The sequence below is a fragment of the Anoplopoma fimbria genome, chromosome 8, assembly GCF_027596085.1.
Source record: "Anoplopoma fimbria isolate UVic2021 breed Golden Eagle Sablefish chromosome 8, Afim_UVic_2022, whole genome shotgun sequence".
NCBI lineage: Eukaryota > Metazoa > Chordata > Actinopteri > Perciformes > Anoplopomatidae > Anoplopoma > Anoplopoma fimbria.
In genome coordinates this window covers 20,356,456-20,373,220 of record NC_072456.1, presented here as the reverse complement: position 1 = coordinate 20,373,220, position 16,765 = coordinate 20,356,456, and the positions used below count along the sequence as shown (strand labels likewise).

At 43.2% G+C, this 16,765-nt stretch overlaps 1 protein-coding gene across 1 annotated transcript in view; it reads right to left on the bottom strand.

Annotated features, from left to right (window-relative positions):
* Nucleotides 1–15,053, bottom strand: part of tle2b (TLE family member 2, transcriptional corepressor b) — a 74,926-nt gene extending 59,873 nt beyond the window's left edge. The window contains 3 exon segments of the mRNA XM_054603163.1: nucleotides 1,629–1,692; nucleotides 3,494–3,591; nucleotides 14,203–15,053. Coding sequence (XP_054459138.1) covers nucleotides 1,629–1,692; nucleotides 3,494–3,591; nucleotides 14,203–14,226 — 186 coding nt within the window. The 5' untranslated portion in view covers nucleotides 14,227–15,053.
* Nucleotides 15,054–16,765: the final 1,712 nt, after the last annotated feature.

The following is a 16,765-nucleotide window of genomic DNA, read 5'->3' as shown; positions in this document are numbered from 1 at the left end:
TTGGTAGATTGCAAACCTAAAAGAAAGTGTTGCAATTAGATAGATTTTTTATTAGGCAGAACAGGATTAATTCAAAATTGTATCGTGTTTATTCAACTGCTGGAAAATGCAATAACTTTAAAGATGTAATAAAGATGTCTTTGTATTGGGTTGAGGATGTATTTTTAGCTGAAAATTTCATTTTGCTGCAGCTTGACAACTCATAAGAGAAAGAATGTTATATCTTACCACAAAAGTTGCGTAATCTCGCTTTGATTCCTAAGTAAGTATAACTACTACAATGTATTAGTTAAATTACTAGAATGATTGGCGTTATTATTATTATGTCATTTGTGGTAAAAAAAACAAAACGTTTGCAAAGTATTAAATGCCATGCCATTATCAAACAGTTTGTTTCATTACACAGTTATCCTTCTTTTAAATTGATGTCATTTTGACATGTTTTGGTTTTATTAGGCACGAGGATTAGTTGAAGCCTGAGAAATAAAAACCTTGAATGGAAGGTCCTCATAAAAACAGGGGAATAAATGTGCGTGTGTGTTAGTGTAGATGAATGAATGTGTGTATGTTGCGTCTCCTGTGTGTTTGTGTGTGTGAGTGTTTTATCTGTTTATCTTCAGCCTGTCTGTCTGTGTGCTCCTAAATCCATTTGTCTGTCTGCCAGTTTCCCTGTCTGCCTGCTTGCTTTTCTTTCTCAAACTCAGTCTATCTGTCAGTCTATCTGCCTCTCTCTCTCTCTCTCTCTCTCTCTCTCTCTCTCTCTCTCTCTCTCTCTCTCTCCCTCTCTCTCTCTCTCTGTCTATCCATCTGTGTGTCTATCTAGCTTACGGCCCTGATCCCGCCTGCTCTCCCAGGTTTATGAAATGCGAGCAGCTTAGCAGATGGTGCATATCGTATTCTGGTCGGGTCTGTGTGGGTTTTGTACCACAGACGAAGGCTTACGATACATGTGAGCCTTTAGTCGCACAGACACACCGACGCAGAGGGAGCTCAGGCTGTTAGCGCACGAGAGAAAAAACAGAGAGAGGAAGAAGAGACAGACACAGAGTGAGTCTGACGGAGGGAAAGAAAACATGAAGAGATATAGAAAAGAGAAGTAGATTTCAGGGAGAGGTACGCGTGAGCATGATAAATAGCGTGCAAGAAACACATTGAGAAAAACATATAAGACAAGTGTGTACTGGTTTAGTAACTTGTGGAAGTCTTAAACTTTTATGTACCACTGCAAATAATGTACTATTAAATAATGACCAGTTATTAAAGGTATAATGATTATAAACTTTTAAGCAGGCCACTGGATGTTGTCATTTCAATATGATTTCAATATTATAATGCGTTTGTGGGTTTTGAAAATACATCTACCGCCTTGGCACTACTTGTTACATCTGTAAACAGATGTAACAAGTAAATGAAATGAGAAGTAAAAACAGGGAAGTGACAGAGAGAAAGCAAAATCATGAGAGGAACACAGGAGGAACCACAAAGTGGCGAAACAAACCGAGCTTTTACTTCCGAACGACAAATACTAAACAATGTCAATCGATCAGACTCTTTTCAGAGTTTCTGAGTGGCCCAGTCAGACTAACACATCACAGTACAGCTCAAGTAAACGTCTGATTGAGACTCACCATGATGTAGTGCCTCTGCATCTCAGTCTTCTCACTGGCCAGCTTCTCACACTCCAGCTTCAGGCTGCATGAGGACGAAAAAAAGGACACACACGGATTAAATGGTGTATTTGCATCCATGGAAATGAATTAGAAAATTTCCACAGGACTTGTATATTGCAGAGGTCACACAAAGTTTAAGGCTGTGTAAGGATACCAAAAAAAGTTATTCTTAGCCACACAGTCGGGCTGCCTATTACTGCTAAAAGTGACTCTGAAAAATATCACCTTCATGGCTGCAACTGCCTGCAGGGTGTGTCTAATTCACCAATGCAATTCATCACACCTCCAAGTGAGGCTAGTTCGACAAGTCTCTCTGTGTTTATTGTGTCTAGTTATATACATCATGTGGACATAGGTGAGTTTATGTTAGAGTTCTGCTACTGAGCCCAAAAGGTCCTGACAAAGTATCATTTTCCATGTCGGGTTTGTGCATTCTGTTGTGTTCTGCTTATTTCTTGCATGAGGTCTAGTTTCCTGTAAGTCGCTTTGGATAAAAGCGTCTGCTAAATGACTGTAATGTAATGTAATGTAATGTAGTTACTTATATCAAAGTACTCAACTGTGTTTCAAGTGCATTGCATTAGTCAATAATGGGTTAAATAGGTCCAAACTTGTAAGCTTCTCAAACTCCGCTTGTTATTCAGAGGGCTTCATAACTATGGTAACAAAATATGGTCAAAGGTACTGTAGCTTTGTATCACCATATCTGATTGAGTGAATACATGTTGTAAGAATAAATTAAAATGTGTGAATGTATAAAAATGTTTTGGTCAAACAAAATTAAAATGTTTGAATGTGTGAACAAATAGCTTGAAGATAAAAAGGTCTGTTAGAAGATCGACAGATGTGCACCACATTTTGTGAACAAATGTCAAACATTTGCACAAACAATTTCCAATTTGTGAGTGCATAAAGATGATTTGCAGAAGGATTTGCAGTTACACATCAAAGACTTTCAGATACACATTAGGATTGCAGTTACAAATCTATTTGTTTGTCAAAGAAAAAAGTTCACACAGTGCTCAATTGTATGTTTACAGCTACAAATCTAAATTATTTTGGCTAATCCTTTTAATATGTTAACAAAAAGTCAAGACCAGCTACAGATCTCTTTACGGATTCAAAAAACATATCCATCTATTCAGATATTTTTTAGACATTCAACAATTTTAAATTATTTGATCAAAACACGTTATACGTTCACAAATGTAATGTATTCATATTTACATAATCGGATATGGTGATAAACCGCTAAAGTACTTCTTACCCTATTTTGTTTTCATACATTACGGGTACATTATTAACACTCACATCTGGTCAGCCATACGATAACATAACCATCAGTGACCTCCAGCTGTAGACAATTTAAAAAAAAAAAGACCTAAACTGCACTACATTTCGTTTGATATGTTGGAAACTAGAATCTCAGTTATCCACAACTTCTACTCTAAGAAAGTGGGATGCAGGAGCAGAAATAATGGAAGGTTCATTTATTGAATAATTCAACACCTACACATCTACGTATCTGAATGACAATGTGTTGTTCGTAGTGGCCGTTTCAACAGTATTGCATTGCTAAGCAACAGCTTGGCTTCATGTTTACTTCTCGTCACTTTATGTCATTCACAAAACACACTGCAACAGGAAATAAACTGGGACCCATTTGGAATATATTTACGTTAACAACTGTGAAATGGTTTATAAGTCTTCATACCGGTACTTCTTGATTGGAAACCATTGACATATATGACACAAACTTCTAAATACCATGTGGACCATTGTGTATATTTCTGAATGTGTGCAGTGTAATATTGTCTGCGTACCTGTGATACTGAGCCTGGAGGAACTGGAATTCCTCCTTGATGCGGTCCAGAGTTTCCAGGACTGTGAACTTGAAAGATTGGCCGGGTTGTAAGGGAACCTGCACATGAAAAAAGAAAGAGAGAATGAAAAGATGAAAAACAGACACTGAGGTGTGTTTGTTCCTGCTCAAGAGAAGAGACGGTATGCATTGTGCGTATATTATGTTTGTGTAGGCACATGTGCACCTGCATAGGCCATACAGTTAAGTGTGTGTGTGTGTGTGTGTGCATGCAGGCATTTGTTGGAATGTGCGTGTGTGTGTGTGTGTGTGTGTGTGTCAGGGAGCACGGCAAGGGGAGAAAAAAAGCCAAGATGAAAGTGAGAGGGAAGGTCACTTCCCCTTCCCACACATCATAAAGCCGTGTCCTCTCTCCCTCTGTTCTCCTCCTCCTCTAATGACTCTCCTCCTTCCCTCCACAACTCCCCCATCCTTTCTTCTTCCTCTGCTCTCCCTCTCTTCCACATTACCATCCTCTCCACTCTGCCAGGATTGCTAATGTATTCCAGCCTACAAAGAGCTGAGAAGGGAGGAAACGTCAAATGAATAACTTATAGGGAATCACAGCACCGTCTCTCACCTGCTAAAAGCTAAAGAAGAACTCCAACAAAACAAGCAGCTCCCTGGGGTCCATTCCTTTACCTCCACCGCCGGCACTCCATGTCCGTCTAAAGTGCTTTTGACAGCCGACCCTCTTTCTCCATGATCTTCATAAAGTTTTATAAAACAAGGGCACTGATTTTTAATGCTGTTTATGTTTGGGAATGGGGCTTAGTTTGTAGTCTTGAAATTCTAGAGTAAGCAGAAGCGGTTGTGGGGGTTTTTTTGCGGATTCTCAGAGGAGATTCTTATGCAAGAAGTATCTTCTCCCAATTTGGATAAGCTCATTTTCCCCGCAGTGTGGGATTCCCGCTGTTAGTCTGAGAAGGATGCAGACTGCCAGGTGTCTCTGCCACTTCTTTTTAGTCACTTCTTATCACTTGTCAGTGAGCAGCCACAACAAGAGTATTAAGGTTCACAATATCCCGGCTACATCAGACCTCCCTCCGCCGCTTCTGCCGCGAAGACAAGGGGATCTCATTAGCATCCCGCCCTGCAAATGCTGTCCACCGTATGATAAGGCTACATGAAGGCATGAATACGTTCACTATGATAATTTTGCAAGAAAGCTTAGGAGTGAGGCCTGAAGGGGTGGGCTGTCAGTGTTGCCGACTTGGCAACTTTTGCTAGATTTACCAACTTTTGGATCTGGTGCTGCTAGCTAATTTCATTGGGAAAGAGTTTTCAACACTGGGCTGGGTACTCTTAATAGTTTCCCAAGATAACCAGCCTTAAAATGTCCTTTCACCATGATTAAAGGTTATAAAAAGCAGCTTTGATATGAGCTAGGATGTGGCATATGTTTTGGTTGGAAAAAAACAAAACATATGGAGTGTGTCTTACTACTTAGTAACCCGGGCCAACTATAAATCTATCTATCTACCCATTAGCTCATCTGTTCACATCTCCATCCATCCAAACTGAGCGGCCGCAGTGCAGCTGGGTGGCTATCGGCCTGCAGCTACGGCTAAAAGATTGGCGGTTTCAGTGGCGGGGCTTCATTAGTCTAGACAAGCACAATTCAATTAGATTTCAATTAGTCCGACGGTGGAGGTCAGGGACGCGGTGGGTTCCCCAGTAATTAATCCAGGGAGCCGAGCTGAGCTGAGCTAAACTGAGCTGAGGCAGGCATAGCAGGGACATCTAGATGGCTGGATAGGCACTAAACACACAAACCATCTGGGTGTGTGTGTGTGGGTGTGTGTGTGTGTGTGTGGGTGGGAGGGAAGGGTGGAGGGTGGTGGATGGGTTGGGGGGGGGGGTGTCTGCCAACAGATCCCCACTGACCTTGATTCACACCACACACACTCAGGGAGTGGAGGAAGAGGGGGGCTTAGATAGTGATCTGGCACACGCAGATACAAACACACACCCCTAGTAGCCATAAGCGCACTGAAAACCACACACAAACAAACAAACAAACACACACACACACACACACACTACTGCACATGCAGATTCACACTCAAAAGCAATCGGAAAACCCACAGTGTGAGAGAGAGAGAGAGAGAGAGAGAGAGAGCAGGGATGGAGAGATGGATTGATGATGGTTGAAAAGGCGGAAGGGAGATAGATGCTCATCTGACAGACAGGAGGATGGATGGGCTGAGGGATGGAAGAAGTGATAGACTAGTCTGACATCTTTACAGAGGAGTGAAAGAACGAGCGAAGAGACAGATGATGAAAGAGCGGCGTGGCTGCTGACTGAGAGAGATAGCCGGCCATTCATCCGTCTGACACCAAGGGAAGAGGAAGAGAGGAAGAGAAAGAGTGTAATGCTGTCTTTGCTGTAGTCAACACAGCCCAGTCGCTCTACCCCGTGCACTGTCCATCCGTCTGTGGTAACACTGCTCCCACCATCTGCTGCCATGAAAACATGAACACACAGACACGTACTCATGCGGATGCACACGGATAACGTGCTGCCGGCGGGTTACATCAGCAGCACTAAGCCATATAACAAAGCCCATAGTCACAGATCAGGATTATACAAGTGGATCTGCGAGGGACGACCGTTGGTGTCAACGTGGCGTCTGCTGTACTGTGCCGATGAGAGACATTTGAATTTCTTTCATCTGCTGGACAAAACTTCCACAATGTCTTTCTTGTGGGTTCGCCAATTGCACCTTTTTTTTTTTCTCGAATGAGTTTCACGGACCCGGGGGAGGGGTAAAAGTTCTTATGAGCAGAAGGAAAATGAAAACTACAGATAAGGTCTTCAGGCAAAAAAAAGGAGAAATATTCACTGACTGTGCTGAACTCTGCCTGTCAGGATACAGAGACGAGTACGGAAAACTGGTATTAGCTTTGTTCATGCTTATTAGTAACAACAGAAGACTCTTCAGCAGGTTACACAGAGTTATCTAAGTGGATAAGTGAGCATCCTTCTGCAGTGTTTACAAAGATGGAGGCATCATAAAGTCAGTGCCGTATGTACACCAGCACTAACATTTGTTGTTGGAGTGCGCCTGTGTGTGTATCTGGTCTCTCCTGTATTGTGACAGATGGCTGCCCAGACGGTTAGGGGTCCAATAGTGCGTCACCATGGGCCAGAAAACAGCCTACTGCCTGTGTTGTTGTGTGTGCGTGTGTGTGTGTGTGTGTATGTGTGTGTATGTGTGTGTGTGAGCGTCATAGCAGCAAGCATAGGGGATCCTGAAACCCAAAACTGATCCGGTTAATCTAGGTGGAGGAAGGGGGAGGGGAGGGTCACTATTTGCCCAACAAATAAACCACACACACTCATATACACACACCATGTGGGACAGCAGTCAATCACAATTTGGCCGAGCTGGCACGGGCATGCAGAGAATTAGGAAGGATTATCTTTCGGGGGAGGGAGGGAGGGGGGGGAGGGGGGGCAAGGGGGAGGAGTGGCGCGGGTGAAGTCCATATCTGTATCACATAACAGGATGGAGGTGGGAGCCACCGGCTGTAAACATCACCTGTCTGTTAGTGTCTGTCTCTGTCAGTGAGTCTGTCCTGTCAAGGGTTTGATTGTCCTGACTAGCAATATGTGTGATGTGATAACATGCAAACACATTGATATTATAAAATCATGAAGATGTCAGATGGTCTGAAGATCATTGCTGCAAATGTTATGGCATCAAAAATATAAAACCAATGTATTGTAGAATATTTGACTATTATGTGATTATGTGTAAACTTCATAATTAAATTCAGTATGTTTGCATGTTCTTTCTTGAGCATAGAGTAAAATCAGCCAATGCCATAACAGCTGTGATTAGTCATTGTTACTGGTCAAAACCATTATAGTTCATTTCTATCAATAAGGGCGGGTTGAATAACAAACACGTCTCTGTATAATGAGATATAAAAGGCACCACAAACTACACCCTCTAAAATGACCCCAAGTTGAATCTCTCGAAAACAGTTTCAACAGAGACTGAACATTATAACCTTCGTCGGTTTCTGGCATAAATATAAGAAGTTTGAGAGTTTGTCCGGTCATGTGTACTGCTTGAAACTGACTCGCTAATCCCAAATGTTTCATTAAAGGTGAAACATGTAACCTTGAGAAGTCGCCTACTTCGCCTCAATTTGCATCTCCAGATGACGTTGCATTAATCTGACCTCATGCAGTGACTTGCATTTTCTTATTTCAGTCCACACTGTTTTTCCCTCTCGTCTGAATGTTAGGTCAGTCAGGTTCTATCAGTCCCTCAGCCAGTCTCTCTGTCTTTCTGCCTGTTTGTCTGTCTGTCTGTCTGTCTGTCTGTCTGTCTGTCTGTCTGTCTGTCTGTCTGTCCATTCCAGGGAAGTCTTCTGTTCAAGCAGCTGCCTGTCTTTCAACCACTTGCAGCGGCTGCATGAGAGAGAAAAACAACTGTGAAACAGATGCAGGTCTGGTAGTGATTGGGACAGAATGTATTCTGTCTGTCTGCTTGTCTTCTCTGTCTATCTGTTTAGCCCCTGGCAAACTTTCCATCAACACATGAGTGTTCACACGGCATAAGCAGGCATGCCTATGCATGGATGGATTCATCTGAAAAAAAAAAAACACACACAAACAAAATATTTCTTTTTCTCTTTCTTGTGCCCCTTCTCTCTCATGCTTCTCCGTCTCATCCCTCCCTCCTTTTGTTCTTTACTTCTCCTTCTTAGCCCCTTTGTTCTTCATTTCGCCTGTGTCTCTCCAAGACAAGCAGAGACACATTCAGATAGCGCATGAAATAATAATTGGCTGGTGAAATATTTAGGGAAAAAAGGCACATGAATAGCTGAGAAATACCAAGTGTGTCAGTGCCTCTTGTGTACGTCTGTGTGTTTGTGTCCGCTGAAGTGAGCAGCAATGAACTTTAGCAGCAGCTCATTGGTTTGGACCGTGTGTGGATGAGAGACCGGAGTAGAGCCGCGGGGAAGGGAACTTACAGATCATCCATTTCTTTAAGACGCCCTCACATGTTTTTGTCTGCACACTTCTGTCTGCATTTCTACAGAGCAATTAAAGGTTTTGATAACTCTTGTTTATGCTGAGAACCAATCAGAATCAGAATCAGCATCAGAATCAGCTTTATTGGCCATGTATGCGTACGGGTACGTGGAATTTGACTCCGGTTACTTACGCTCACTAATACACAGAAACAGACAAATAAAAAAAGAAATGAAGGAGGTCCAAGAAGAAAAAAAGGATAAACATTAATTATTTTTTACACAGAAATATAAAAATGCAAAAATATATATATGAATGTAAAAACACAAAAAACGACGACAATGAAGTGTAGATAAAAAGTGCAAATATGCAGCGTGCAAGGCTGCTTGAATAAATATGTAAACAATTTGACATCTTTGCCACTCACTCATTATGCCAGCTAGCCAGTTTAACAATTAAATTGGCAGCCAACCAGCCAGTAAATAAAAAGTCCGTGCGTCAATCAGCATGCCGGTCAGTGCGCCATTAAACCAGCCAGCAAGTTAGCCAGTCAGTCATTAAAAGAGCTAGTCGGTTAATGCTGCAGCTCACCAGTCAGCCACTAAGCCAGCGGTGGATTACAAGTCAGGGAAAGATTGGCAGCCATAAGAGTCTCTGGACTCCATCCAAGCCTCGCTCTCATAGTTTCTTTTAATGACAAAGACGAGAACACAGGATTTGAGGATAGAAAAGGGCCCGTTTCCTTTAATCAGAGAGCAGACTTAATCTGGGTGGCTGCTGATGTCTGACTAGAAGCTGTTGGTTGCTTTTTTTTGCTTGTTCGTCGCTTTACAGCTGTGTCGTCGTTGTTGTTGTTGTTGTTGTCGTTGTTACTTGACTTTTTGCCATTTTACCGGGTCGCCTTTGCGGTGCTGAACGAAATTAAATGTAAACAAGACGAGTGAGGGGAGAATGTCATCCGTGGGAGGTGACAGCAATCCACTGTGCTGTTTACCTTACATGGCTTCATTACAGCCACCAATGTTGGGGGGGAAAAACAAACTGCCCTACACAGCCAGATTCCACAGAGCAAAAAAGAAAAAAAGAATATGCGTCAGAGCAAACCCAAAGAAATGTATATTCACACGATTCAACACACACTAATAAGTAGCTTAGCGTGTCCTGCAACTACATAATCTCCTCTTGAATTCAATCTCATGAACATTAACACATTCAAACCTTAAGACACTCACGTCCCAAACACTCTACTAGTGCCCTCATTAATGGAGCATATGTGACGTCTGTGGCCACATATTTGGCAACAGTTTGTTTACTTGGCCGTAAAAATGTAATGTGACGCCCCTGGAGGCCAAGGGAAATGTGGAAGCCCACCACAGCACACTCTTATACATTATACATTTAGGTTGCAACTGTTTTCCAACAGTTACTCAGACTGTGTCTCACACACACAGTGGTGCACTTCTTCACCATTTCCTGCTGTCACACACACACTGCTGATAATAATTCAACAGATGCTTTATAGTCAGGACGTACTGTACATTCCCAAAACAAAAATGGGACTGAATGATGTGCAGGCATGATTTACTAATAACGATTGGAGCAAAGTTAATTATGTATGCAGAGTGTTATTTTTCTCATATGATGCTGCTGCAATAAAGGGACAACAATCTACAGCTTCAGCAACTAAACGGGGGGCCAAGTCCGTCTTTCTTTCCCTCTCTCTCTCTCTCTATCTATCTATCGCTCTTTATCGTACGCCTGCCGAATAAACTCTGTCTGATCTTGTTCCTCCAGACTACAGCCACAACATCTCCTGGGGTTGAGAGCAAATTTGTAGTACACACACACATAGAGCGACAGCTTTAAACGCAAAGATCACACAACAGCCAAAGTTAATTTAGTGTAAAGGTGCTGGGAGAACAACAGCAACCTGCCCGCCTGAGAGGACGTATATGTCCGTGATGGTGTTGGCGCTTAAATGAATATATATGTGTAAAATGGTGTAAAGGGTAGCAGTTATAGACATCTTTGTTAGCCATGAACACACAGTAAACCCTCCCCTTTCTTCCTCTCTCTCACTGGGGTGTGGCGGCCAATCAAGGGTCTTGTACATTCACAGCAACAGTCGAGGTCGGACTGGGACATAATTTATTGTTATTGTTGTTGGCACACAGAGCACACAAACTACAGCTCTCCTTTCTCCTTCCTCTCACAGATCTAAAACACACACACACACACACACACACACACTTTAACAGCTGCACGCACACGCACACTTTTACAGGAACACAAGGACAAATACAAACACGTACATGGAGCACACACCACAGCATACATATACTTGCACACAAAGACGCTTTGCACTTAAGGGCAAATGAATACATTAAACACAACTTAACCTCAACAGAGGAGACGTTCACACCGGCACACAAACAGTCACACACATCTGAGGGCAACAATTATGGCAACACAGGCTGTTAATACAAATATGTGTGCCTGCACAAAGCACTAAAGAGACACAGACACGTATAAACGAATCACACACATTCACAAAGTCCTGATAATGCTCGGCACAAAAAAAAATCCAGTGGAACCAATTACGGCTCCGCTCGCCTGGCAAATCAGCCAAAGGTCTTAACCTTTTTCCTACCGGAGAGAGAGAGAAGAACAAAGACGGACTTTTTCTCTGATAAAAAAAAATAACACTGCTTGAGCAGCCTTGAGACACCTTCCTTATCTTTTCCCAAAAGGACACAGAGGGGTTGAAAGGAGCGGCGTTCAAGGCAGCTCCGTCCTCTCTGGCTGTCTGTCGCTGACGAGGAGCGGGCCGTGATCTCCGACTGACACCATCAAGGACACGTCAAGGCTACCGAGCGGACAGCCACTACACCGGGAAGTTACTTAAGGGACATTACATTACAGTCATTTAGCTTTTATCCAAAGCGACTTACAGTCAGTAGTATATTACATTTCATTCACCCATTCACACACTGATGACAGGCTACCATGCAAGGTGCCACCATCAGACTCTAACTAACATTCATGCAACATCCAGATGGCAAGCCTTCGGGAGCAACTTGGGGTTAAGTGTCTTGCCCAAGGACACATCGACTGCCGAAGCCGGGTATCGAACCACCGACCCTCTGATTGGAGAACTACCTTGCTCTCCACTACGCCACAGCCGGACAGATGTGTAGTTGCGAATTTAAGCATTTCAACCAAAATGTAAGAGATTAACTACCGCTGACCATTTTAAACACAAATGATTGCTCTCTTTATGTTGATTTTATTCATTTTAAAGTAGCAAGTGAACTCAATTATGATATTAAAATCAACTTGAAGACACTTGAATCCAAAAACAATCTACTGTATAACAATTAACAAACCACAACCTCTACGTTTCTGCCAAAGTGACGTTCTAATCTTGTTGTTATGGAGTTGCCAAAAGAGACTTTTTTTGATCTGTCGCTGTTGCAATCAAGAATTAGCAGAGATTTTTTTAAAGAAGCACCAAAGTTCATGCAGTTTATTTTTTGTTAACAACTAGCTTTTTAATGCAATGTTTTCCAGCTGACTATGATTTATAAAAAAAATAAAAAAAATATTGGATCTTCCTGAAATGCACCAGCAAGGAGAAAGTTTTCACAGGGGTTAGGTTCCAGCTGTGCTTGGAAAAACAGCATATTTAACAAGTTATCCTGTTCTGCATTTTTTGAGGCCAAACACACTCATTCACATATGTATCTAATGCTCATACATAAAGTCAGTAACCACAAACACACACACACGCACGCACACACACACACAAACTGTTCTTTGCAGCCTCACACCTCTCCACAGATCACATTTCATAGCAACACCAGAAATAAAGTTCCACTGGCAGAGGGAGGGCTGCAGAGGGAGAGGGAGGGAGGGAGAGGAAACAGAAGAGAGACAGAAAGAGGGAGATGGAGGCTATCGATCGGTTGGAGTTGGCTCAATCTGGGATTGAACTTCATCACAAACGCAGAGCATCGCAGCAGGAAGCTCTCTGATACGCCTCTAAAGGAGACAACAGAGGAATGTTCACACTCCATTCTTCCTTTGCATCTCTCATTTTTTCATTTCTCTTTCCAACCCCCGGCCTTTCAAAAAGAATTCCTTCTCTTTTTTTTTTTTTTTTATCTTTCTTGGCTCTTACATCTTTCACTTTCTGCCCTTTGTTTTTTTCACTTCTCTCTCCCGTTTCTCTCAGCGTCTCTCTCCGTTCTCCATTCCAGCGGCTGGCTTATTAGCATTCTCTCTGTACATGTAATTGATTCCTCATGCCTTCCTCTTGTGAAAATGTCATTCATAATTCTGTGTGATAGCTAGCTGGCTGGCTGGCTGGCTGGCTGGCTCGCTGGCCGACTGAGCGAGTGGTTGGCTGGCTGCGAGGCAAAGTGGCCACTGACCCATTTGTAGCAGATACAAAGAGACTGACAACCAAATCTGATTATAGCAACCGGACCGGGGCCCCTGTGAAACGAATGGCCTAAGCCAGACTGAGCCTAAGCTGTCATTCATCCTTCAGTGCTTTTTAGTCAATGCCTTTAACCTTTATCGCACCCCGGCAGGTAAATTAACGGCAAATTCTCACTGCTGATGAAGCGTTAATCTGAAGGAGAGAAGGGACTTTAAAGGGGGAAGCACTCACGACCTTTCTCAGTGGTGATGGGAACGAATTTAACTATCAATTAAACGCCATGTGTGTGTGTGTGTGTGTGTGTGTGTGTGTGTGTGTGTGTGTGTGTGTGTGTGTGTGTGTGTGTGTGTGTTGTGTGTGTTTGCTTGGAAACCATAAATGAGCAAGTGGACAGTTGAACTGACAAATTGCACAGATCTGTTTTCACACACATATGCCGCCATGTATACAATTTTTTTTATACACAAATACGCACACCTACAGACAAATAAACTTCTAATTTCCCCACTGTGGGACTAAAAAAAGGATTATTTTAATTTATCATAAACAATAATGGAAACTCAAATGTACACACACACACACACACACACACACACACACACACACACACACACACACACACACACACACACACAAGCTGACAAGTGCAGATTCAGTGATATGCCACAAACACCAGCTTAAAAATCAACAAGATATCAAAGGCACCTGGTTAGAGCTGACGGAGAGGGTGATGGTGTGCGCGTGTGTGTGTGTGTGTTTGTGTGTGTGTGTGTGTGTGTGTGTGTGTGTGTGTGTGTGTGTGTGTGTGTGTGTGTGTGTGCTTGCATATAACAAGGAATCTCTTAGTCCTAACACCCTCCTTTCCCTCACGTCTCACTCCTCATGTTACGGTACAGTCCTTAGTCACTAAACACAAGAGAGAGACATCAAGGACAGGCTGAAAAGGACAGACAGGAGAACAGGAGGACAGAAAGACGAGGAGAGACCAAGAAGCAGAGAGAGAGAGAGAGAGAGAGAGAGAGGAAGTAAGGAGAAGAAGGAAAGACACAAGATAAGACACGCAGGGAGGCGTGAAGAGACACACAAGTGACAAGGTGAATCCGAGACATGAAAAGCAACTGAGAGACTGGAGTTGGAGAGACGTACATGGAGATAGAGAGACAGACAGAGAGATAGAGAGACAGACAGACAGACAGACAGGCAGGAGGAGAGAGAGACATAAGGAGGTGCTTACCGGATGCCTGCCCTGAGGGTACATGATCCCAGGAGAGGAGAGGCTGCCAGTCCGTTTGATGGCCAGGTTAGTCCCCTGGCCCTCCACTCCTCTGCCCTCCACTGGTTACTGAGCCACACAAACAACACACACACACACTCACACACACACACACACACACACACACACACTCTCTGTAAGTCCAGGCTGTCTTTCCACTTGCAGAGTCTCTCTCTCTCTCTTTTTAGGGTGAATTCCTGCTCACAAACACAGCTGAAGAGTGCTTAATCCAACAATGTCATGATAAAACGGAGCTCCAGACTTCACCTCCTCCTCCTCCTCCTCCTCCTTCTTCTTCCAAAGTCTCAGTTCCTCCACCTCCTCCTCGTCTTCCTCTCAGTGCCTCTCCCCCTTTTTTTTTCCCCCTCGCCCCTGTGATCAGTTTTCCCTCACCCTGTGATCAAGTTAAGGGTTCACACGTAGTGACATGACACCGAGAATTTCATCCTCCTCCTCCTCTTCTTCCTCCTCCTCCTCCTCCTTGTGCCCCTTCACCCGGCCGTCCAACAGTGAGACATCCAAACATAAACACGCGTTCAGCTCCGTGCAAATAGTCGTCTTCTCTGCTTCCTCCTCCTCCTCCTCCTCTTCTCTCTCTCTCTCTCTGACACACTGAAGCCTCTACCTTGACTGCTGCTGCTGCAGAAAAGAAGGAGAACAACAAGAAGAAGAAGAAGAAGAAGAAGAAGGAGGGAGGAGGGAGGAGAGAGAGACAGAGAGTGAGTGAGAGCTTTGTTTTTAATCTAAATGAAGAAAAAAAACGCGAGAGGAAAGCAGGAGAGAACAGCAGGTCAGCGGAGGATCCAGCGGGCTTTTCAGCAGCAGCAAGCCCCAGACTGTAATATATTGTTGCCTGTTGGCTTCAACACAAACACGACAGGCTGCTAAAGCTCCTCTTAAGGTGGAACTGAGTAGATAGAGAGACAGAGACACACACAGGGAAGAGGGGAGGGAGAGAGGGAGAGAGAGAGAGATGCAGAGAGAGAGAGAGAGATGGATCCCTTTTCAATTGCGGTCGGACAGACAAAGCAATCAGTCATGCACAAAGACTTAGGCTCAAACTGATATGAATCAAGATCCACACACACACACACACACACACACACACACACACACACACACACACACACACACATACAGGACAGCTATGTGGACACACTTGTTATGCAACACAAACACACACACACACACAGAGAGAGAGAGAGAGAGAGTTTTACATACGCACATAATAGTTACTCGGAGTGATGAGTTTATTACCCAGTTTACACCTTGCATTAAAATGCGTGCTGGATGATTGGATGGCCATCCCATCATGCTTTATCGCGTATAAATCCAGGTGTAAACACGCTCGGGATGCACTTAGGAACTGATTTGATTGCTCAAACCTGCTCAGGATGTGTTTGTCGACTGTGAATGCATCGTGGTGTCGAAACCAACAACATCAAAAAAACAAGATTCATATTAGTTTATGGAAATAGTTGACCAAAACAATGGAGGCACTTCATTTCTGTTTGTTATTTCAATTAAATCAACCTAAATTTCCCCAAAAATGTTTGCAGTTCATTGTGTGACTCATCTGGCGTAAACACACAGTGAAAACACTGAAACAAATCAGATACACCTGACACAACTTTTAAGCAACATTAACAGTTAACCTAGGTCTGATAATCAAGTATTTTAACCTTAATTCATTCCAGATAAACCAGCGAAGAAATGTCAGTTGCAAATAAACTAGACTATTGTCTCTGGTTATAATCAAAAGGTCAGCATGCATGCAGCTGGATTTACTGTGACACATACCTGCGTGTGATTCTCAGCAACATCGACTGTTGCTGGGAATCACACTCATAACACGACCGTCTCTCTAAACAGTAAACTATTCACACATATCCAAAACGTATTGGTTATATTGACTATTTTGATACATATGTTACTATAAATGTTTTCTCTTACTTCTTTCTATTGCCAGCTGACATGATACTATAATGTTTTGACTCAGCTTTTACATTTGCTTTTCTAACCATCCAACGGTAGGTGGTCTTTTGGGGAAAAAACACTTGCCACACAGGAAGTAATTAATTTCCCTTTGCCCCTTTGCAGCAACAGTGGTTTGTTTTGAAGAGACAGAAACAATGGGCAGCCCCCCCGCAAAAAAACTACATCAACAGATTTTAAAGAAAGGGCCAAAAAGGGTGTTACCTTAAATAGAATTGAAAGGAAATGGGCTTTAAAGCAGAGGCCACACATTGTGTAGCGATATCTGACAAACCTGCAGTTCCAGAAGCACCACAGCAACGTCCACTTAGCGTTACAAAGATGTCGTCAGAATCAATAAGTGGAGGATCCGGAGGACTACCACCGTAACATCCCACAAATATCACAGCCACAGCAAGATAACAACGTCTCCCAGCCTACTTTTGACTGCCGGCTCCAGGGCACGTGCTATTTACAGGAAAGGACCTGGACCCGACTAAGACCTGGTATTTAAAGCCTTTCCTTGTACTGTACACCAGTCTGGCCCCGT